Source organism: Pongo abelii, chromosome 3, assembly GCF_028885655.2.
Source record: "Pongo abelii isolate AG06213 chromosome 3, NHGRI_mPonAbe1-v2.0_pri, whole genome shotgun sequence".
Classification (NCBI taxonomy): Eukaryota; Metazoa; Chordata; class Mammalia; order Primates; family Hominidae; genus Pongo; species Pongo abelii.
In genome coordinates this window covers 987,426-1,010,635 of record NC_071988.2, presented here as the reverse complement: position 1 = coordinate 1,010,635, position 23,210 = coordinate 987,426, and the positions used below count along the sequence as shown (strand labels likewise).

The following is a 23,210-nucleotide window of genomic DNA, read 5'->3' as shown; positions in this document are numbered from 1 at the left end:
CTCGGGGTCTCAGGCCCCATCCTCAGCCAACCCCATGGGGTGACCGCGGGGAGACAGGCTCTTGTAGCCACCTGCCCAGCCCCGGTGAGCCCCACGCACGCAGGTTCGCTAGCACGGATCCTCGCTTGCCGGCGACAGCACCTGCCCCGGGGCAGGAGAGGCGGGACTGGGGGACAGCCGGGCAGGCCTCACAGAGGCGGCATCTCAGGGACAGCAGGTATAGGGACTGACAGGGACAGGCGGGTGGAGGAGGCTTGGCAGAGAATGGAGATGAAGTAACAGTGACTTACACACTCTCAGCTGCAGCAACCAAAAAAACAAATAGATGTGAAAACAGCACGCAAGGCACTGGGCTCACGAAACCGAGGACCCTGGTGCTAGAGAGAGGGGAAGCGACCCGGCAGCGAGGACTGTCCCGCCCACCGCCCAGGCCGGTGCAGAGAAAGGGAACGCAGCCACCGGCGTCTCCCTCAACTGGGAAGACAGGTGGCCAGGCAGGGGCTGGAGTTCACAGAGTGCTGGAGAGGAGGGGGCTGCACCGAGAAGCCCAGACACCCACAGAGGGTCTGCCTGGAGGCTTCAGCTAAGCACAGATCAGTGCAGGAGTGTGAAGAAAACACTCAAGGCCAGGGAAAGACCCACTCAGGATCAGAGCCCACGCAGGGCTAGGAATAGTGCCTGTGGTCAGCAGCCAGAGTGGGGAAGCATCGTTAGAGCAGGAAGACGTTCTCACCCCGTAGTAGGGAAGCATCAACACGAGACTAAATACAGTTCAGGTCCCACCAAACACCACTCAATAACAAGACCCAGAGACAGATGTGGGGGCTCACACCTGTAATCCCAGAACTTTGGGAAGCCAAGGCAGGCAGACCAGTTGAGCCCAGGAGGTCAAGACTAGCCTGGGCAACATGGTGAAACCCCATGTCTACAAAAATCCAAAAAGTCACCAGATGTGATGGTGCATGCCTGTGGCCCCAGCTATTGGGGAGGCTGAGGTGGGAGAATCACTTGAGCCCAGGGGGCCGAGACTGCAGTGAGCCAAGATCCCGCCACTACACTCCAGCCCGTGCGACAGAGTGAGACCCTGCCTGAAAAAAAAGGACCACACAGTTTCCAAGTAACTTAATCGCATCTGAGAAACAAATGCAAAGATATGTATAGGTCTACAAAAATATCCAGCACCAAACAAGGTAGAATACAAAATGTTGAATATCCGGGGGGAAAAAAAAACAGGCATGAAAAGAGGCAGGACATTATGACCCATATGGAGAGATGGGAAAAGTCAATCAAAATTGACCTGGGGCCAGGCACAGTGGCTCATGCCTGTAATCCCAGCACTCTGGGAGGCCGAATCACTTCAGACCAGAAGTTCACAACCAGCCTGGACAACATGGTGAAACCCCATCTCTACTAAAAATATAAAAACTAGCCAGGCGTGGTAGCAGGCAACCTGTAGCCCCAGTTACTCAGAAGGCTGAGGCAGGAGAATCTCTTGAATCCGGGAGGCAGAGGTTGCAGTAACTGACCTGGAAATGACAAAGGTGACAGGGCAAGTAGAGGAGAGCACACACATGCTTATGCTGTCACCATGTTCCATATGTTCAAGATGCTGGAGGTGACAGGGCAAGTAGAGGACAGCACACACATACTTATGCTGTGACCATGTTCCGTATGTTCAAGATGCTGGAAGAAAGGAAAGACAATATGTTAAGTAAAGACGGGGGAAAAAGCCTCAAATCAAACTTCTGGGAATGAAAAGTAGTGTCAGAGAAATAATACATGAGATGGGATTAATGGAACACTGCAAAAGAAAGGATCAGTGTGGCCGGGCACCGTGGCTCACACCTATAATCCCAGCACTTTGGGAGACCAAGGCAGGTGGATCACCTGAGGTCAGGAGTTCAAGACCAGCCTGGCCAACATGGTAAAACCCCGTCTCTACTAAAAATACAAAACTTAGCTGGGTGTGGTGGCGTGTTCCTGTAGTCCCAGCTACTGGGGAGGCTGAGACAGCAGAATCACTTGAACCTGAGAGGCGGAGGTTGCAATGAGCCCAGATCACACCACTGCACTCCAGCCTGGGTGACAGAGCAAGACTCCGTCTCAAAAAAAGGATCAGTGAACTTGAAAACATAGCAATACAAACTGTCCAAATGAAACGGAGAAAAATGACTAGAAAAATGGAAAGAGCATCAGTGAACTGTGGTTCACCTTCAGGTGGTGAAATATGGGTATAATTGAGAGGAGACAGAGGTTGAAAAATAATAAAGCTGTTTTTAGATCGAGCAGAGTGAAAGAATCACCTGCAGGAGTGTCTAAGGTGTCCCTCAAGCAGAAGGAAGGTCATACCCAATGGAAAACTGAATCTACACAAAGAAATGAGGAACACCAGAAACAGCAACTAAATGAGTGAGTATAAAGAGTGTTTTTCTTTTTTGAGTCAGTCTCACTCTTTCCCAGGCTGGACTGCAGTGGCACGATCTCGACTCACTGCAACCCCCGCCTCCCAGGTTCAAGCGATTCTCCTGCTTCAGCCTCCCAAGTAGCTGGGATCACAGGCACGCTCCAGCACACCTGGCTAAGTTTTGTATTTTTAGTAGAGGTGGGGTTTCACCATGTTGGCCAGGCTGGTCTTGAACTCCTGACCTCTGGTGATCCACTTGCCTTGATAATCATCTGATTAACGTAAAAATAATGTATTGTGGGGTTTATATCATATGAGAAATCAAAATATGTAATAACAATAGCACAATGGCTGAGAGGGAAAAATGGATATGTAATGTTGTAAGGTTGACTATATATGAGGTTATATGATATCACCTGAAGTTAGTCGCAAGTTAAAAATGTATAGTAGGCGGGGTGCAGTGTCTCACGCCTGTAATCCCAGCACTTTGGGAGGCTGAGGTGGATGGATCATGAGGTCAGGAGTTCAAGACCAGCCTGGACAATATAGTGAAACCCCATCTCCACTAAAAACACAAAAATTAGCCAGGCATGGTGGCGTGCACCTGTAGTCCCAGCTACTCGGGGGGCTGAGGCAGAAGAATCGCTGGAACCCAGGAGGCAGAGGTTGCAGTGAGCCGAGATCGTGCCACTGTACTCTAGCCTGGGTGACAGAGTGAGCTTCTGTCTCAAAAAGAAAAAAGAGGCCAGGCACGGTGGCTCACGCCTGTAATCCCAGAACTCTGGGAGGCCAAGGCGGGCGAATCACGAGGTCAGGAGATTGAGACCATCCTGGCTAACACAGTGAAACCCCGTCTCTACTAAAAGTACAAAAAAAACTACCAGGCCTGGTGGCGGGTGCCTGTAGTCCCAACTACTCAGGAGGCTGAAGCAGGAGAATGGCATGAACCTGGGAGGCGGAGCTTCCAGTGAGCCGAGATCACGCCACTGCACTCTGGCCTGGGTGACAGAGCGAGACTCCATCTCAGAGGCTGTGTGTGAGCTGATGGCCAGTGCTGGCTTCCCTGGCTCTTGGCGTGGCCTCAAGCCTGACCCATTCACAGCGAAGGCCAAAGTGACCCCATGAGCAAGACCGGAGGGTGGGGACGCGTCGGTAAGCTGGTGGCCGCCAGGGAAGGAGACGGCGACAGAACCTCATGGGGAAGGAGACAGATGCAGCTTTGCCGTTCAGCCAAGACTGGTGCCAGCGCCATGGGGCCTCAGAACCCCCTGCTGACCATCACCTTGCCTCCAGAGGAGGGTCTGTCCTACTACCTGGTGACCAGGCTGACACCAGGAATCCCAGCTGAGGGGGAAACTTGGAGAGTGTATGTGGCTACTTTTGCCAAAAGCCACAACACCCAGGTCCAGGAGTGAGGGGAGGGTTCCTCGTGGGGTCTCTGTCCCACCCCAGCACCTTGGAGGCCCACTTTGGTTGGGGCACGCAGGGTACATGGGCTTTGGGAGGTGCAATGAAGCCAGCGGGCTCACCCCCCGCCCCCACCGGAGCCCCTGACAGCCTCCAGGGAAACCTGTGGGGTCCCTGCGCCCCAGCCCTCTGGCTGAGTGCAGCCAAGGGTGGCCCTGGGAGGATGCTGGAGCAAGGGAAGAGACTGGGGCCTTGCTTCCCGGGGTCCTGCGCACAGCACCCACAGGCTGGTCACACCCCTGAGCAGAAGGTCCCTGCTCCTTGCCAGGACGCCCAGCCCTGCCTGGACTGCTGAGTGCCCTGGGGGCTCCCCCGTGGCTTCCTGGCACCCTGCCTCCATCTCTGTAAACAGTCATCAAATTGTCCTCATCTGGCCCTGCCATGTCTCAAATCCAGAGCCAAGACAATCCGTGGTGGGGAGACACAGACCGTGGCGGACACTACTGTTTCCTTCTGCTGGCCACCGCCTGGGTGGCACAGGCGTGCCCCCATCCCATCCTCCACCGTGCTGGGGTACAGGAGTCTTCCCTCATGCAACCTCAGCTCCCCACTCTACAGAACAAGAAAGCAAGCAAGGGACCAGCATGCCACCTCACCAGGGGTGATCCCAGAAACCCCTGGGTGGGCAGGGCTGAGCTGGCTCCCCAGCCTGACCCAGGGGCTCAACACGCTTCCGGTCCAGGCTTGGGGGTGGTCTGAGTGGGAGTGAGGGGGAAAGAGGCCTTGCTCCAGCTGGGTCCTCATCAGCCACCGGGTTTTACCCTTGGAGGCTGCCCTGGAATGTGCCCAGGGCCAAGCCACAGAGCCTCAGCCCGAGACTGACATGTGCAAAGCCGCTTTAAAGGGGGCGTTGGTATCAAGATATAAAAGAAAACAATAAAATATAAAAATATATTGCAAAGGGGGTGATGGGAGGGCAGCGTGGGCACAGTGCAGCCGCAGCTTGCTGACTGCCGGTGGAGGTGCAGCCCACTGGGGCTCAGCACAGGCTCATGGATTGCCCGGGGATGGGGGCCCTCTTGGCGCAGGGAACTCCAGGTACGGCACAGGGTCGGAGAAGGGGCCTGGTCGGGCCCAGTAGTCCAGGGCTCGAACTCGGTAGGAGCCAGAGACAGCACCTGTGTCTGGAGACAAGGGGACACGTGTGCCAACTGGAACCTGCCCCCACCCGAAAGCCCCCTGACCCCAGGCTTCTGGAGGCCCCCACCCAGTACTGCCCTGAGGCCCAAGAATGGGGTGGCCGAGTCCAGGGCAGCGGGTGGTGGGCGCACCTGGGCTGAACACAAAGAGGTTGAAGGTCGATGGCTTCCTGCTGACCGGAGTGTACGGCTTACCGTCCTGAGAGAACTGGATCTCGTATGTCCACAGGCACCTGGGGAGGTCAGGCCAAGATCAAGGCTGGGATCAAGACAGTCCTCAAAGGTGGGAGCAGGCAGGGCAGGGCCGCGTGGACCCACAGCCCCATTCCCTCAAGCCCCTCGGCGGCACCTCCCCAGCGCCCGGGTACTCTTCCTGCCCAGACAGGAGAGAGCTGGAGCCCGAATGTCCATTTCATGTCCCCTAGGTGAACCCACACCCCACTGGCAGGAGCTGGCGCGTGGCCCACAGTGTGTGGGGTGAAGGGCAGGGACGCAGGGCGGCGAGGGAGGGAGCTGCTGGACCACGGCAAGTGGCCCGAGTGACCGCATGGGTGAAGGGGTCGGGACCCAGGGACCTGCCTAGGACCAGGCAGGGGGAGGGGCGGCCCCACTCACGCACTTGGAGCCCACGTGTTCATCCGACCAGACCAGAACCAGCTGCCCTTGGGTCAGGGGCAGGGCGCGGAGCCGCGTGACCTGGGGGAGGGAGGGGCTGTGATGGGGTCGGGGAGGCGGAGTCCGGGCCGCGGCGCGGGTTAGGGGACTGCCACTTGCCTGCCCGGGCGGCTTCTCGGGGCGCGCGCACACGTGCACCAGCAAAAGCGACGGCAGCCGCAGCGCGGGGCGCAGGGTCAGGCGGCCGCCGGCGGGTAAGGGGCGCGGCGCCGCGGCCACCGGGTCCTGGGCGCAGTGGCGGGTCCTCAGGGGAGCTGAGGACGCTCGGCCCGACCTCAGGGCGAACGCCCCCGGCCCACCGCTCCGCCTCCCACCCACACCGCCTCGGGGTCCCCGCCCCTGGTCCCCGTCCCCCGCCCACCCCCCTGGGACCCCGGCCCGGCCCCTCGCCCCTCCGCGGCCCGCCCACCTCAGCCGCGCGCATGCGCCGGAACTGCTCGGCCGAGGGGAAGACGGGCCGGCCCAGGCGCCGCCACTCGCCGTCGGGGCTGCAGAGCCGATTGTCCAGGTAGCGCGTGACGTAGACCAGGCCTGCCGGGCCGGACACTCAGGCCTCGGCTCCCCGGGCCGCCCTCTCCAGAGCCCCGGCGGGGCCAGAGACCTCCCTGGGACCCCGGCTCACCCGGGCCGGGGGGCACCCCGCGCAGCCGCAGGGTCACCGCGACGCTGCGGTTGGGGTGGGCGCGGGTGTCGTCGCTCGCGTAGATCAGCACCGCGGCGCGCCAGGCGTCGGCCGGGCCCTGGGGGCGGTGGGCGCTGGCCAGGATGCCCACCGTGTGGTTGCTGTCCAGGACCGTCCCGGCCCGCGACACCTCGGCCCAGAGCTGCTCCTCATCTGCGGGGCGGGGGTGCCGTCGCCGCGTGGGGTCGTTGCTCCGCCGCCCCCCGACCCGGGGCCGTGGCTCCCACCACTCGCTCCCCCTCCCCTTGGTGAAGGAGTCCCCAGGCCCCGCCACGCGGAGGCCGACCCCGGGAAGCGCGCGGCTGGAGGAAGTGCGCTCCCCGCAGCGGGGCCTTCGCAGGAGCCGCTCCCCAGCCTGGAGGGCCCTGGCCGGCCCACCCCAGCGGCGCCGGCTCACCCAGCAGCGCCAGCAGCCCCATGGCGGTGAGCACCGGCTTGCGCAGCAGCTGCACGTGCGGCGGGCGGGTGTTGTTGACCTGGAAGCGCGCGGTGAGCGTGCGCTGCGCGAAAGGGTGCGGATGGTAGCTCAGGAAGGCGTTGTCGTTGCTCAGGAGCGCGTAGGGGAAGGCGGAGCTGGTGTTGGCCAGTAGCAGATTCTGATGCTGCGCGATGACCTGCGGGTGTCCAGGGCGGCTGGGACTGCGTGGCGCGGCCACCGCTCGCCTGTCCCATCCCGGGAGGAAGGTGGCTGGGGGGCGCGCAGGGCATTGGGCCGGCCCACCTTCACCACCATGGCCGCGTAGGTCACGTCGGCCCTCCACGGCTGGGGCAGGGACCAGCCCACCAGCGGGTCCGCCTCGTCGTTGTAAATGGGGGTGTCCGCGAACTTGGGGAAGAGCTGCCGGATCTGCTGCGCGACGGCCTTCTCCTGCTCCAGGATGGAGATGGAGCTGCGCGCACCCTGCGGGCGGGGCCGCCTCAGCACCACCAGGGTCAGCGCGGCCCGGGGCACCGCGGCCGAGGGCGCAGAACCCCGGGGCGGACGGAGGGGCAGGGCGCACCTTCCTGTGGAGGGAGATGTAGTCCAGCCGCACGCCCGCCTCCCCGGTGAAGAAGTTGGTACCGTCGTGGCAGTGGCGCAGGAGGCCCCAGCTCAGCGGGGATCGCGGTGGGGTGTGGAAGGAGTCACCGGGGCCTCCCAGCCGCAGGGCGGGGCTGGCGGCGCGCAGACCCTCGGAGCAGGCATCGTAGTAGTTCAGGAAGCCTGGGCCGGCGGAGAGCTGCGTCTACACCTACCCTGGGGACCAGCGGCTTAGCCTCTGCTCTGCCTTTCTCTGCCCCCTTTCAGCCGGGCAGGACCCCAGGAAGCGGTGCACACCTTGCATGGTCATGGAGACGTTGTCAAAGTCGTGGTGGTCCGGCTCGTTCCACGTCTCGAAGTTCCACTTGGAAACATGCGCCAGTCCGTACCTACCTGCAGAGGAGCCTTGCTGTCCCCCCAGCACAGGTGAATCTCGCCTCAGTGACTCCCACAGAGGGAGGGTGCAAGGTGATGAAGGACGTCTGACTCAAGATGAACCTCATCTCCACGCAGGCCACCCTCCCGCCCCACATCAGGAAGCCCTGGCTCAAAGGGGTCCAAGACCTGGGCGGCAGCCTGGGTGATAGGGGTGCAGCCTGCCCAGGAGTACCCCCCACCCCGGCGGCCCAGGGCCTTTGCCCACCCACCAAGCCCAGGAGTACCCCCCAGCCTGGGGCCCTAGGGCCTGCGCCGACCACCAACATATCCCTTGTCCCCCCCCCCATCCCCCATCAAGGGTCTGCGCCTGCGCACCAATATATCTCCTGACCAGGCAGCCTGCGTGATAGGGGTGCAACCTGCCCAGGAGTACCCCCACCCCGGGGGCCCAGGGCCTGCGCTTGCCCACCGATGTATCTCCTGGCCAGGCTGGAGACCAAGTCCTTCCACTCAAACACCTGCTGCTTGTCCTCAAAGTCGGTGAAGTGGCCCGAAGCGCTGCCCATCAGCTCAAACCCTGGAACACAGGAGGGCTGCCCCACCGCTCACCACACGACACCCATGCTCTGCCAGGCCTGTGCTCCGGCACCAAGGCCAGCCCTGAATGGACATCCAAGGACTCGGAGGGGCTGGGTGAGGAAGAGGGTGAGCAGGGCAAGGGGGTGCAGGAGGGCTGGGAGGGCAGAGCCCACAGCTCACCTGGGAGGAGCTGGTTCTCCCTGAGAAGGTCCAGGTACCCGTCCAGGTGGGTGAAGTTGTAGCTCAGGCCCCGTCCAGTGGACCCCCTGCAGAAGGACGGTCAGTGTCAGGAAGCAGGGTGCCCACACAGCTCCATGCTCCAGGCTGGAACCGTGGCCACAACGGAGTATGTGGGAGCCTGCAGAGTGCCACACAGGACTCGGATCCCGGCTTCCCGAGGGGCCCTTCCCCTTGGAAAATAACCCTATGAAGGCCTAGTGTGAACTAGAGTATCTGTACATGGAGACCCCCCAACCCTACACCATCAAGAGATGGAAGACTTGGGGTGGGGGTTCGGAATGGCCCTGAGGCTCAGTGGGACGAGGCAGGCAGGTCCTGAGCAGCAGGGGCCAGGGGTCAGGAGCCAGGCAGGACCTGGTGGACACCCCACCCTGGTTCTCTGCACCTCCTGAAGGCCCAGGAGTGCCCCATTTCCCCTCCCACATCCCAAGAGGCAACATGGGTGGGCAGGAAAGGGAGAAGGGGGCCGCCCTGCCACTGCACTTGCAGATGGGGATGAATTCCCACAAGGCCTGCATTCCGAGGGAACAGGCGTCATCAGCGAAATGGGAATCTTTGGTGAAGGGGATACGACAGGGAGTGAGGAGCCTGATGGTCAGCGAGGGACCTTTCTGAGGAGACATCTAAGGCTACCATGCAATGGGACCAGCCAGCAGGAAGACGTCCAGGCAGCAGATGGCATTGCCAGTGCAAAGGCTCTGGAACAGGAATGCGCACATGATAATCAGGCAGCAGGGAGGCAGCTGGTGGGCCTGGGACAGAATAAGGATGGATATCATGGGATATGAGGCTCCATGGGGGTCTGGAAGTGACTGCTTTGATGATGGGACCCTGACCCAGAGCGAAACAGGGATTCCTTTCAGGGTTCTGAGCTGAGCAGTGCCAGGGCATTTTTCTTTTTTGAGACGGAGTCTCACTCTGTTGCCCAGCCTGGAGTGCAGTGGCACGATCTCGGCTCACTGCAAGCTCCCCTCCTGGGTTCACGCCATTCTCCTGCCTCAGCCTCCTGAGTAGCTGGGACTACAGGTGCCCACCACCACGCCCAGCTAATTTTTTTGTATTTTTAGTAGAGACGGAGTTTCACCATGTTAGCCAGGATGGTCTCCATCTCCTGACCTCGTGATCCGCCCACCTCGGCTTCCAGGGCATTTTTCAAGGATCCCTCTGGCAGCTCACTGGAGTCAGGGTGGGAGCTGGAAGACTGGCTGGGGGCCGTGGGGGTCGTCCAGAGAGGTATGGTGCCCAGACTGGGTGGTGACTGCAGGCTGTGAGCAGAGGGACTGATGAGGTTTGAGGTGAGGTGGGGGGTGGGGGGGTCGTCCAGGGCAACTGTGGATTTCAGCTTGGGCAGCTAGGCGGGTAGATGAGCTTGGAGTGAGGCTGGTCTCAGTTTTGGCCATGTGGAGTTGGACATCTGAGGGTGAACTGAGTGAGGAGGCTGTTGTGCAAGGGTCTGGGGTTGTGGGTGATGCTTCTGGCCTGAAGGAAGGGGAGTGGGGTGAATGGAAGAGCAGCCAGCCTTGAGCCTGGAGTGAGAAGCAGAGACCAGGCTGGCCAGGGTCTGAGGGCTTCCTGCGGACGCCACACAGGTGAGCACAGCTGCCCAGGGGGCAGTGCACCTGCTGTGGCAGCTGGCTTGTGCCACATCTGCAGTGGTGGGAGATGGGGTTACCACCATGGACCGGAATCTGGCCCTATACAGCTCCCTGTCTGTCAATCCCCCCATGCCACAGCACCCCCAGCTCCACAGCAAAGGTCTGGACACCTCAACGCCTCCCTTCTGGTCCTCCCATGGTGTACATGATCAAGGCAGAGCCTTGGCGGGAGTCTACAGCCTTCAGGTGGGGGCTCCTGCTCCGCCCGGCCTCTGCTGGTCCCCACCTGCTCCTGTACCCAGGGCTGGGTGCCTAGCAGGAGCAGCAGGAGTCCCTGGGGTCCACCCCACCCAGCACCTACCACCTCCCCTCCCCTCCATCCAAAGGACACACTGGTAGCAAAGAAGTATAACTTAAGAAGTACTTGGATAAGAATTAAATGCCCAGAAGGTGCATTCCAAAGTCCCACGGAGTTGGAGTAGCGGGGCATGGGGACCTGGAGGAAAGTAAAGGCCCAGCTGGGCTTCAGCTTTTCTCTGCAGAACCCCAAGGCGATAGCCTGGCAGCCCCTGACCCTAGCAGGAGGGGGAGCCCCAGCATCAGAGATGTCCCTGGCCTGACACCCAAGGCGCCTCTGAGTGTCATCTGGCAGGGCCAGCCTCGCAGCGAGGGGAGCCCGGGACAGGGATCCCCACCCCCACGGGCGACCCCAGGCCCAGGAACCCCGGCGTCAGTCCACAGGCCCCAGGGCCCACCCTCCTCCTGGTCCCCATTGGGAGGGGCCTTGAGAGACCGACGCTGGGGAGGGGACTGGGCCGGCCAGATGGAGCGCGCAAGCCACCGCCCAGCCTGGGAACGGAAGCCGCGGGGGCGCGTCAGCCCTGGCAGACCCTCCGCGGGGTGTCGCTGGGACCGCGGCGGCCGCACAACGGGCTCATTCACCGCGCGGCCGCCGCTGGGCGGCCGCCCGGGTCCCCACGTCCCCGCCCCTGGGCCCGAGCGCGTGCGCCGCGAAGACCGCGCGCCTGCCGGGCCTGGTGAGTGCGCGGGGCGGGGCCGCGCGTGCATGGGGGTTCGCAGGCGGTGGGGGGAGACCGCGCGGGGTGGGGAGCAGGGCCGCGCGCTCCTGAGGGTGGGGGTGGGAGTGCGGGGCAGGGGCGGAGGCCGGGCCCGCTGGGCTGGGGGCGCGGGGCGGGTACAGACGCGCCTTTTGGGAGAATCTGCAGCTGTGGCCAGGACGAAGGGGACACAGGTGCTAGAGGGTGCGGGCCAGGGCCGCCTCTTCTCCAGACCTCCGAGCTCGCCCACCCGCGGGAGGGTCTCTGGGAATCAACTCGGGTCCGGTCCCAAAGCCCTGTCGGCCAGGCTTCTTCCCACGGGTGGGAGGCAAGAATACAAGGTCTCCTTTCCCAGTAAATGGACTCCAATGTAAAACGGCCGATTTAAAGACAAAACTAAGGAAGTAAGCGTGTGATACAAGACTGGCCAGGGGTTCAGGCGGGAGAGGGGTTCAGGTAGGTCCCAGTTGCTGAGGCCCCCAAGCCCCCTGTCCTGCGTGGGCCAAGCAGGGAAGGAAGGAGGTGTTGGCAGCCCTGCACGTACACAGGCTCTGGGCAGAATGGGCTACCCACTCTCTTTGGCCAGCAAGGCCCCTGGACCCCTGGGCACTCAGCCTTTGGGCCCGGCCACAGGGCAGCACCAGCCACTGCCTCAATGCTCAGAGAAACTGAGGCAGAGACACGTGGGAGGGGGCAGGTCAGGCTCCAAGGATCCTACAGTGATGAGCTCACCTGCTTTAGACACCCAGCCTAGGTGTGGACTAAAAGGGCATAAGGCCCAATGCCTGCAGAAGACCCCTGAGGCCAGGCCCCTGCAGTGCGGCTGAGGCTGTTCCTGAACTATGCTCACCTGCCTAAAACCTCACCACGGGTCCCCATAAGCCAACCTCTGGAAACCTCCACCACCCTTCCTGAGGGGGGAAGGGCCACCTCCCACTCCAGGTTTTTCTGTGGCCCCAGGTGGCACTGCCCACCCCATCCCTGCTGTAGCACCCAGGTCTTCCCTGCCTCATTTAGGGAGACCTTGAGGGAACAAGCCCAGCCCCCTGGGTCTCCCCAGTTCTCCAACAACCCTGCTGGTGGCTGCACCCAGAGGGGCCCTTATTTGTCCCAGGGAGGGGCCTGAGGCCCTGCATGACTGCCTTACCCCACCCACTGGCCAACCGCTTCTTACAGCACAGCTCCCAACTGCTGGGCAAACAGCTGCTTCCCAGGAACCACTGGGGCCCAAGTTGGGCTGGGGTGGGAGCGAGGGCTCAGACTCTGGAGGACAGGGCAGGGCTTCCAGGAGAAATCAGACTTGGAGAGGGCATCCCAGGTGGAGGCTATGGGGGTACGAGACCCTGGAGCCTGTTCAGCTCTGCCCGCATCTCACACTCGGGTACGAAACCCCGGAGCCTGTTCAGCCCTGCCCGCATCTCACACTCAGGGGTATGAGACCCTGGAGCCTGTTCAGCCCTGCCCGCATCTCACACTCAGGGGTACGAGACCCTGGAGCCTGTTCAGCCCTGCCCGCATCTCACACTCAGGGGTACGAGACCCTGGAGACTGTTCAGCTCTGCCCGCATCTCACACTCAGGGGTACAAGACCCTGGAGCGTTCAGCCCTGTCCACATCTCACACTTAGGATGTCTCCTACTCTCTGGCCACCCCAACTACATTCCACTCCCATTTCACCTCCAAATGGGGGCACTGCAGCCCAGTCTTCCCTGGGCTCACCCAGGGCTGTGGTGAACTAGCAGGGCTTGGCAGACGGCTTCCACGAGGAGGTACCTTTGGTGGGGTGAGTGTCCAGGGTCTCCTCCCTCCGGGGTTCTGCCCCATCAGTGTCAGTGTCCTCGTCCTGGGGGAATGGAACCCCGGCACATCAGCTGGTTCTGCAAGACCCTCGGCATCAATCCCACGTGGACAGGAGAAGTAGAGCCTGTGGCTTCTGTTCCCAGGACAGAGTCAGGCTGCCCAAGGTGCCAGGGCTGGCTTGGCCTTCCAGCCCCACCTGAGGGACCCACCGCAGCCTCCTGGTCTCCCTTGGGATGGGAGAGCACTGAGGGCTGCAGCTCCTTGCTACACTCACTCTCCAGCCACAGGTGCCCAGTGCAGGCTCCCACCCAGTATTCACTGTCAAAGTCGGGGGGGGGAACCTGAGGCTCCCGAGGAATTTTTTTTTTTTTTTTTTTTTTGAGACAGAACTGGCCGGGCGCGGTGGCTCACACCTGTAATCCCAGCACTTTGGAAAGCCGAGGCAGGTGGATCACGAGGTCAGGAGTTCAAGACTAGCCTGACCAACATAGTGAAACCGTCTCTACTAAAAATACAAAAATTAGCCGGGCATGGTGGCGCACGCCTGTAGTCCCAACTACTCAGGCAGCTGAGGTAGGAGAAATGCTTGAACCTGGGAGGCAGAGGCTGCAGTGAGCCAAGATTGCGCCACTGCACTTCAGCCTGGGCAACAGAGTGAGACTCCATCTCAAAAAAAAAAGACTTGCAGGCTGGAGTGAAGTGGTACAATCATACCTCACTGCAGCCTGGACCTCCAGGGCTCAAGCGATCGTCCTACCTTAGCTTCCCAAAGTGCTGGGCCAATGATAGCATTTGTTTTTGAGACAGGCTGTTGCTCTGTAGCCTAGGATAGGGTGCAGTGGCGCAATCATACCTCATGGCAGCCTCAAACTCCTGGACTCAAGCCATGCTCCCGCCTGAGCCGCTTGAGTAGCTGGGATACAGGCACACACCACCACACCCAGCTAATTTTTTACTTTTAATTTTTGTAAAGGTTGGGGGGCGGGGGGCGGCCAGGTGCAGTGGCTCAAGCCTGTAATCCCAGCACTTTGGGAGGCCGAGGCGGGTGGATCACGAGGTCAGGAGATTTGAGACCATCCTGGCTAACATGGTGAAACCCTGTCTCTACTAAAAATACAAAAAATTAGCCGGGCGTAGTGGCGGGCGCCTGTAGTCCCAGCTACTTGGGAGGCTGAGGCAGGAGAATCACTTGAACCCGGGAGGCAGAGCTTGCAGTGACCTGAGATCATGCCACTGTACTCCAGCCTGGGCAACAGAGCAAGACTGCATCTCAAAAAAAAAATTAGCCGGGCGTAGTGGCGGGCGCCTGTAGTCCCAGCTACTCGGGAGGCTGAGGCAGGAGAATGGCGTGAACCCGGGAGGCGGAGCTTCCAGTGAGCCGAGATCACACCACTGCATTCCAGCCTGGGTGACAGAGCAAGACTCCGCCTCAAAAAAAAAAAAAAAAAAAGAAAAGGTGGTGGGGGCGTCTCACTATGTTGACCAGGCTGGTCTTGAACTCCTGGCCTTAAGCGATCCTCCTGTCTGGGCCTCCCAAAGTGTTGGAATTACAGGAGTGAACCACCGTGCCTGGCTAATAATTCCTTTTAAAAAGCAGCTTACCCTTATTTTCACATGTGGGCCTAATTTAGTTCACTTTAAAAAATCATTTATCCTCACCCCAGCCCTATGAGGCAGGCACTGCTGGTCCCAGCCTGTGATAGAGGGGAGGGCAGAGGAGCCGTGAGGGTGACCAGGCACTGTGGGTCGGCGCTGGGTACGGTCAGACCAGGAATCCTGGCCAGTCATGGCACCTTGACCCCAGCAGCCCTTGCCCTGGGCGGTGAGCACCACATACCGGCAGCCTTGTGCTGAGCCGGCTGTCGGCCTCTGCCCTGCTCCAGCTTGGACTAGGCTGGCTCCTTGCAGGACCAGGAGGGTGTCCAGCGACTGGACATGGAGACCAACCCTCCCTCAGCCCCGCCTGGGTTTGAAGGCTGCTACACTCGACCCCAGACCCCAGAGCTGAAGGTTTGCCTGTGCTCAGCCCCTGAGCCCCCGCCTCCCGCTGGTCCCTAAGCCCTCCAGGCAGGGCTGCAGAGCCACAGCTGCAGCCGCTCCTGGGCGGCTGGGAGCTCATCAGAGGCCCACACAGCTCTAACTACTACAAGCCCCTGATTACAGTTCAACTCCCGGATTAGCCGATCAGGTAACATGGCTGGAGAAACCCGTGACTCAGCAATCTGTAGGTAAATAATTTAACTACAGAGTCCAGTGCACAGACCACTGCCTGCAGGTCGGCGCCAGAGCCACCACCCCCTACTCTCCCCGCCGCTCGCGGGAGCCAGAGGGCCCTGCGGTCCTTGGTGGTCTTGCCAGCCCCTCGACATCCCAGGGCCCTCCGCGCCTGGGAGGACTCCCTCAGGTAAGAACCATCCTGGGCCCAGATCTCAGCCGCAGCAGACGGGGGTGTGGGAGCCGAGGCCAGAAATGCCCTGGACTTGTGGTTTCTTAGGGGCACCCTCAGGCTCAAGGCAGGTGGCCCTACTGTCCCCATTCCACACACCTGGACCCCAGGGGCTTGGGGTGGGCTTCAGGGCATCCAGAGACCCAGTGTGGTGGGGTCTTCCAGGGAAGGGGACACAACTCTTGCAATGTTGCCTGAGGGCCAGGACCCCCGCTCTGTGCCCAGCCTGCACGTGTCAACCTACCAGGTTGGGCTCACTCCCCCAACACACCCACCAGGAGACTGCAGCTCCCACACCCTGGGCCAGCGTGCAAACAGCAGGCTCAGCCCAGGCTGCAGGGTGTCCTGGGAGCAAAGTCTTTGCCTAACGTCACTGAGAAGAATGTTTAAAGTGAAAGTACATTGGAGCCTGCAAACAGGACAGACCCAAGGGCTCACGTGGGACCGGTCAGGCCTCTAAGCACCGCCTCCCTAACGCCACGGTGTTTTCCGAGGTCAAGGGAAAGGTCAGGTGCCCTTCCGGCTCTGCCGGCCCAGGGTGGCTGTGTGCAGCGGGCTGGGCCCTCTTGGTGCTGCCTCAGGACAGTGTGTCATGGCCGTTCCACAGTGAGCTGGTGCAGCCGGGGAAAAAGGGCGCCTCACGTCCCAGAACTGTCTGGACAGGGGAGACAGACGCCAGTCAGCCTCCTCCCCTCCCAGCTGGCCCTGATGGGGCCCCCGTCTAGGTATATTCTCAGAATTCTGTCCCAAGGCCAGGCGGATGGGCTAGGCTAGTGTCTGAGCACTGCTCCCCCTGGCAGACTTAGGGTCCCAGCACCCACAAAGCTTGGCAGGGACATAGGAGGCCTCTTCCTGAGACTTCCGCCAGCCCCAGGACCCACAGGGCAGGTGACAGAGGGGTGGGTGGAGGTGTCTCCAGGAGAGCAGGCAATGGTTTGGATGGGGGAGGGAGGGCTCTGGTGTGGGCATGGGGTGGACAGCAGGACCGTTCGCCAACCTGGGGAGCCAGGGAGGTGGACACAGAGCATCTGGACTCAGGCTTGCCTGCACCTGTGTCCAGTGACTGTGACATTCTGACCCGAAGCACATGTGTGCGTGCTGGCAGCCCAGCCTGTTCCATCCCCATTGGGGAGGTAAGCTTCAGGAGGCTACTGGGTGGGTTTCAGACAGGAACTGCAGAGCCAGTGGGCCAGAGCTGAGCCTGGACAGGGTCCCGCCACACTGCCCCTCAGCACTGCTGGCCTCAGCACACCCCATGGCATGGGCTTGGTGTCGTAATCCCATCTCACCCCACGATGGATTCTGGAGCCAGCAGTGCCCGGCGTCCATCCATACCGGGCATGGGACTGGGGCCCGCACTGCCGGGAGAAGGCCCAGCACCAATCCCCGGCCCTGGGTGGGCGAGGTGTCCACCCCAAGGGGCCCGTTGCTGCCCGGGACCTTGTCGTTTGGCCCTGGATCCGGGGGCTCCTGTGACCATGCCCTCTTCTCAGCTGCAGGTTGGCCACAGGACCTGACACAGCAGGATGGACGAGTCCCCTGAGCCTCTGCAGCAGGGCAGAGGGCTGGTGCTGGTCCGACGGCAGCGCCCAGCACCCCAGGGTCTGCTTGAGATGCTGAAGGCCAGGCTGTGGCAGAGCTGCTCGTGCAGCGTGCTGTGCGCCCAGGCGCTGGTGCAGGACCTGCTCCCCGCCACGCGCTGGCTGCGTCAGTACCGCCCGCGAGAGTACCTGGCAGGCGACGTCATGTCTGGGCTGGTCATCGGCATCATCCTGGTGCCGCAGGCCATCGCCTACTCATTGCTAGCCGGGCTGCAGCCCATCTACAGCCTCTATACGTCCTTCTTCGCCAACCTCATCTACTTCCTCATGGGCACCTCACGGCACGTCTCCGTGGGCATCTTCAGCCTGCTTTGCCTCATGGTGGGGCAGGTGGTGGACCGGGAGCTCCAGCTGGCCGGCTTTGACCCCTCCCAGGACGGCCTGCAGCCCGGGGCCAACAGCAGCATCCTCAACAGCTCGGCTGCCATGCTGGACTGCGGGCGTGACTGCTACGCCATCCGCGTCGCCACTGCCCTCACGCTGATGACCGGGCTTTACCAGGTGAGGAGCCCTGCTTGGGCACAGGGAGGGGCCTAGGGCACCCCCCCTTAGGTGCTGGCCATCCACGAGGGCAAGGCTGGGGGCAAGCACAGGGTTGGCAGAGGAGGTGCTGGCCCAAGACAGCAAGGCTTGGGCAGAGCTGGGGCGTGCTGGGGCATCCCAGGGCGAGGCACCAACACAGAGGGGCTGTGGGTGCAGGAGGGGAGGGGCACAGGGAGCCAGCCTGGTGGGCCACGGCCTTGGTGGGAACCAGCAGGCCAGGTGTGGCTGTGGCTCAGTGGTGCCGGACTGAGGCCATGTGGCCTCCCAGGCCTTCTGTCCTAGGTGGGGTGGGGCATGGCCTCCCCACCCCCGAAGGTCTCCTGCCTTGTGCTGTCCACCTTGGCCGGTCCACCTTGGCCCCCGTTGGCTCCACATCTGTATGGGGGGTAGTGGGGGAAGCCATGCGTAGAAAGCAGGAGGAAGGGGCTGCCTTCTGATGCCAGAGATCTTAATTCTGAAATAAAACGGGCTGCTGCACGTGACAAGAGTTAGATGTGTCTATGGCCAGCTGTGTGCACGTGTGACGCTCATGTGGATGTCATAAGCGTCTGCAGGCATGAGCACGCGTGGAGCCAGAACACAGGCCCGTGTGAGGAGTCTGATTTGGAACACAAGGGGCTGCAACACAGAATTGTCAGGTCCTGTGCCGTGACCACCACCCCTCGGGCCACGCCAGGTGCTGGTGAGGGGCACGTGGCTCCCGCCAGGCGCCTGCTGGCCTGACCGCACTCCGTCCGCAGGTCCTCATGGGTGTCCTCCGGCTGGGCTTCGTGTCCGCCTACCTCTCTCAGCCACTGCTCGACGGCTTTGCCATGGGGGCCTCCGTGACCATCCTGACCTCGCAGCTCAAACACCTGCTGGGTGTGCGGATCCCACGGCACCAGGGGCCCGGCATGGTGGTCCTCACGTGGCTGAGCCTGCTGCGCGGCGCCGGGCAGGCCAACGTGTGCGACGTGGTCACCAGCACGGTGTGCCTGGCGGTGCTGCTAGCCGCGAAGGAGCTCTCAGACCGCTACCGACACCGCCTGAGGGTGCCGCTGCCCACGGAGCTGTTGGTCATCATGGTGGCCACACTCGTGTCGCACTTCGGGCAGCTCCACAAGCGCTTCGGCTCCAGCGTGGCTGGCGACATCCCCACGGGTTTCATGCCCCCTCGGGTCCCAGAGCCCAGGCTGATGCAGCGTGTGGCCTTGGATGCCGTGGCCCTGGCCCTCGTGGGCGCCGCCTTCTCCATCTCGCTGGCGGAGATGTTCGCCCGCAGTCACGGCTACTCTGTGCGTGCCAACCAGGAGCTGCTGGCCGTGGGCTGCTGCAACGTGCTACCTGCCTTCCTCCACTGCTTCGCCACCAGCGCCGCCCTGGCCAAGAGCCTGGTGAAGACAGCCACTGGCTGCCGGACACAGCTGTCCAGTGTGGTCAGCGCCACCGTGGTACTGCTGGTGCTGCTGGCGCTGGCACCGCTGTTCCACGACCTACAGCGAAGCGTGCTGGCCTGCGTCATCGTGGTCAGCCTGCGGGGGGCCCTGCGCAAGGTGTGGGACCTCCCGCGGCTGTGGCGGATGAGCCCGGCCGACGCGCTGGTCTGGGCGGGCACTGCGGCCACCTGTATGCTGGTCAGCACAGAGGCCGGGCTGCTGGCCGGCGTCATCCTCTCGCTGCTCAGCCTGGCCGGCCGCACCCAACGCCCACGCACCGCCCTGCTGGCCCGCATCGGGGACTCGGCCTTCTACGAGGACACCACAGAGTTTGAGGGCCTCGTCCCCGAGCCCGGCGTGCGGGTGTTCCGCTTTGGGGGGCCGCTGTACTATGCCAACAAGGACTTCTTCCTGCGGTCACTCTACAGCCTCACGGGGCTGGACGCAGGGTGCGTGGCTGCCAGGAGGAAGGAGCGGGGCTCAGAGAGGGGGGTCGGTGAGGGAGGCCCTGCCCAGGGCGAGGACCTGGGCCCGGTTAGCAGCGGGGCTGCACTGGTGCCCGCGGCGGCCGGCTTCCACACAGTGGTCATCGACTGCGCCCCACTGCTGTTCCTGGATGCAGCTGGTGTGAGCACGCTGCAGGACCTGCGCCGAGACTACAGGGCCCTGGGCATCAGCCTGCTGCTAGCCTGCTGCAGCCCCCCTGTGAGAGACGTTCTGAGCAGAGGAGGCTTCCTCGGGGAGGGCCCCGGGGACACAGCCGAGGAGGAGCAGCTGTTCCTCAGTGTGCACGACGCCGTGCAGACGGCACGAGCCGGCCACAGGGAGCTGGAGGCCACTGATGCCCATCTGTAGCAGGGCCAGGCCTGCCCAGCAGCCGCTGCTCTCTCCTGGGGGCCCACGGCAGACGTCTGCAAGCCACTGCTGAGTCCCTTCCCAGGGAGGAGCCACCCAAGAGCTGCACTCTTGCGCCACAGCTGCCCTGGGGAAACCGGGGAACCCCAACTGGGAAAGGAGCCCCTCTGATCACACGCCAGACCCAAACACTCAGAAATCAAGAACCTCTGCCTCCGAGACAGGCTGGCCCACGGTGCTGGCTGGGCCCCGATGCGCCGTCCCTCAACTCAGAAGGGATGGGCCTGGCCTGACGCTCGGGGTTGACATCTTATTTGAACAAGGGTCCCCCACCATCATGAAGCCTCCAAGGTGCCAAGAGGACTCCCTATGCCCAGGCCTGCCCGGTGTCCACCCTGCTGGTAGGAGCCAGCGGCCCTAGCCAAGTGTATGAGGGTCTCTGTGTTTCCAGAAGGCCCCACACACCCAAGTGCCCCTCACACCTCGTGCCTCCCCTCACAGGGTGGCCACCTGCACCAGCGTCAGGGGTGCTGTGACCAGTGAGACCTCCGCTCAGCCCTCAGGTGCAGTGGCCCTGCCCAGCCCGGCCAGCAAACACACACAGGGATGCTCATGGGTGCATGAGGAGCCAGGTGCAGCGCAGCCAACCCTGAGCCTCCAGGCAGACCTGCAGGAAGCCCACGGTGCCCCATGCGGGGGCTCCCTCCAGCACACAGCCCTCACCCCAGCACAGCCAGCAAGGACACGCTCTCCCCAACAGGGTGCTTCAGCGGGAAGTGGGGGAACAAGGGGTCTTTCGAGCAGCCCCCAGCCCTGCCCCTCCCAACTGTGCCTCTGAAAGGGGCTCTGGGACGACCAGTCCCTGCCCGTCGCCCACCTGGTGGTGACAAGCTCCAGCAGCCAGTGGGTCCGGACCTGCTCGATGCCGCGGTGAGGGACGGCGCCCACATAGGCGAGGTTGAGCTGCTGGTCCCAGCTGAGGACGTACTGGTCAGCCTGGCTGTGTGGCAGCGGGGGACTGGGGACAACAAAGGGGCGGCTCAGTCCCGAGCCTCAGCATGGCTGGCAGCGCGGCTGACACACACGTTCAAGCCCAGGACTGCCCGGGCGCGGGATCCAGGCGCTGCGCGTGCGTTCAATGACTAATAAAATGACCCTTAGGGCCAGGAATGTTGGGAGGTCCCATCTTCATGGCGAACGGGAGCAGCAGTAAGACGAGGGGCCAACGCCAGCCCTGGCCCTGGCCCTGCCAGGCAGGCGGGTACCTCAGCTCTAGGTGGAGGGAATGGGACAGGAAGGCCAGGCCCCCTGCAGGGCCGTCCACTCCCAGGGGAGACTCCTGGTTTACCGCAAAGAGCAGGATCCCGGGCATCGGCCTGGGCTGCAGGGGGCGGCCCAGGCTCACGTCCCGGTGCCCACTCAGCTGGAGAACCCACCCCCAAACACGGCGGGGGGCGGGCCCGGGAGAGCCAGGGCCCCAGAGGAGGGAGCTCCGGTCTCTGAAGCTCTCACAGTGCGCAGTCAGGGGGCGCCGAAGCTCTCCCCGTGCGGCCAGGGGGTCCGGGAGGCCGCGGGCGGGTGCGCGGAACGCTCACCAGAAGCCTGTGCTCCTCCAGAAGCGCCGCAGGGGCCACAGCGCGCGGGCCGCGTCCACCTGCACCAGGTGCGGGGCCTCGGCCGGGGCCACCGGGGGCGCGGCCAGGAGCGAGGCCAGGAGCGCGAGCAGCGCGGCGCGGGGGCGCAGGGGACGCATGGCCGGGCGTGCTCGGGGACTTCGGGGCTTCGGGCTGCACTGCCGGTTCCGCCTCCGGGTCGGAGTCTGGGCGCGCCCCCCACGTGACCGCCGCCGCGGGGCGGGGCCTTGGTGAGGTGGGGGCGATGGCTGCGTGGGAGGGGCTGGGGAGCCTCGGGGAGCCTCGGGGAGCCTGGCGGAGCCAGGAGCTCGGCGGGGCTTGGAGCCCCGCTTCCTTGCAGGCCTTAGGGGTTGCTCTGAGGACCGATGACTCGGAAGGCGCTCAGAAGAACGCTTCGCCCATTGGTGCTATGTGAGTTGAGCCATTACTGTCTTGTTTTTCTCTGTTTTTGTGTGTTTTTGAGACAGAGTCTTGCTTTGTCGCCCAGACTGAGGTGCAGTGGCGCGATCTCAGCTCACTGCAACCTCCATCTCCAGGGCTCCAGCGATTTTCTCACCCCAGCCTCCTGAGTAAAGCGTGCGCTTTAGCAAGAAGGGGAATTACCCCAGAAGAGCACACTGGGCCCTCCTTACACTTGGCTGCAGATCCATGGGTTCAACCAAGCAGACTGAAAATATTGTTTTTAAGCCAAAGCAATACAAAATAATACACATTTTAAAACAATACAGTATAACAGCTATTTACAGAGCATTTACATTGTTTTGGGGATTATAAGTAATCTTGATTTAAAGTACACAGTAGGATGTGCGTACGTAACGTGCAAATACCACGCCATTTTATATCAAGTACTGGAGCACCTACAAATTTTGGTATCTGTGAGGGTCCTGGAACCAATACCCCGAGGATACCACGGGACAACTGTAGTCCAGTATGCCTGTGTGAATCCAAGCAAACATTGTATAAAAATAATCATGGGAAGTACAGGCTGGGTGCGGTGGCTCACACCTGCAATCCCAGCACTTTGGAATTGCAGGCCAACACGGGAGGATCACTTGAGGCCTGGAGTTTGAAATCGGCCTGGGCAACGTATCAAGACCCCATCTGTACAAACAAACAAAAAAAAATTTAGCCAGATGTGATGGTATATGCCTGTGAGCCCCAGCTACCCACAAAATTGAGGTGGGAGATTGCTTGAGCTTAGGAGTTCAAGGCTGAGACGAGCTGTGATCACACCACTACATTGCAGCCTGGTTGACAAAATGAGACCCCATCTCTAAAAAAATAAAAGAAAAAAAGATAGAACAGTCTACTAACAAAATGAAAATACTGGATAATAATCCTCTATAAGTTGGGAGAAGGATAATTAGAGTTACAGTGTTCTGGGTCTTTTTATTTTGGGGAGAGGGGTTAAAATATTGCTTAACATTAGGTCTTCTTACGTTGAAATTGCATTAAAAGTGATTAGCCATTTAAAAGTGAAATAGTGTGTATATATGCCAAATTAGCAAGGAGGAAAAACATAATACAAAAAAATAAAATTCAATAGAAAACTAAAAGGTAAGAAAGGGAGGGAAAGGCGAGAAAAACCATGCCAGTACAGAACTGTCTCCAGGAACAGCGGGGTAAGACCCTCAGTCCAACGACCCCAGAGAAAACAACTAAAATGGTAGATAAACCG

The 23,210-nt window shown here is 61.6% G+C and overlaps 2 protein-coding genes across 13 annotated transcripts in view; one reads left to right on the top strand and one right to left on the bottom strand.

The window, feature by feature from the left end:
• Positions 1 to 4,748: 4,748 nt before the first annotated feature.
• On the bottom strand, positions 4,749 to 21,729 carry IDUA (alpha-L-iduronidase). 7 transcript variants are annotated; one of them, XR_002914681.3, is made up of 14 exons: positions 21,494 to 21,715; positions 20,776 to 20,916; positions 8,526 to 8,611; positions 8,236 to 8,343; positions 7,686 to 7,781; positions 7,369 to 7,571; positions 7,089 to 7,268; positions 6,765 to 6,981; positions 6,308 to 6,520; positions 6,095 to 6,216; positions 5,785 to 5,910; positions 5,626 to 5,706; positions 5,143 to 5,243; positions 4,749 to 4,995 (listed from the first exon to the last, which is right to left on the bottom strand). XR_002914681.3 is itself a non-coding variant. In XM_024245715.3 (14 exons), exons 1-14 carry the CDS (start codon positions 21,649 to 21,651, stop codon positions 4,862 to 4,864), a joined length of 1,962 nt encoding a protein of 653 aa, XP_024101483.1. In that variant the 5' UTR covers positions 21,652 to 21,729; the 3' UTR covers positions 4,749 to 4,861. The 7 variants fall into 7 exon arrangements, 5 of the variants coding, with proteins under 5 accessions (XP_024101483.1, XP_054409627.1, XP_024101485.1 ...); XM_024245715.3 differs by having other exon boundaries at positions 5,630 to 5,706; positions 21,494 to 21,729; XM_054553652.2 differs by lacking the exon at positions 21,494 to 21,715 and adding an exon at positions 13,012 to 13,115 and having other exon boundaries at positions 5,630 to 5,706; positions 20,776 to 21,455.
• The window catches only part of SLC26A1 (solute carrier family 26 member 1), a 19,094-nt gene continuing 7,232 nt past the window's right edge, over positions 11,349 to 23,210 (top strand). For 2 of the 6 annotated variants that reach the window (XR_010139573.1, XR_010139572.1), the window contains exon 1: positions 21,804 to 21,943. Coding sequence is in view for 2 of the 6 variants with exons in the window: in XM_063723263.1 (XP_063579333.1) it covers positions 17,011 to 17,586; positions 18,369 to 19,898 (2,106 nt within the window). In the remaining 4 variants the exon portion in view is untranslated. Of the gene's footprint in view, positions 17,587 to 18,368; positions 21,069 to 21,662; positions 21,944 to 23,210 lie in introns of those variants that run through there. The other 4 variants (XM_063723263.1, XM_054553654.2, XR_010139570.1 and 1 more) reach the window with 4 other exon arrangements.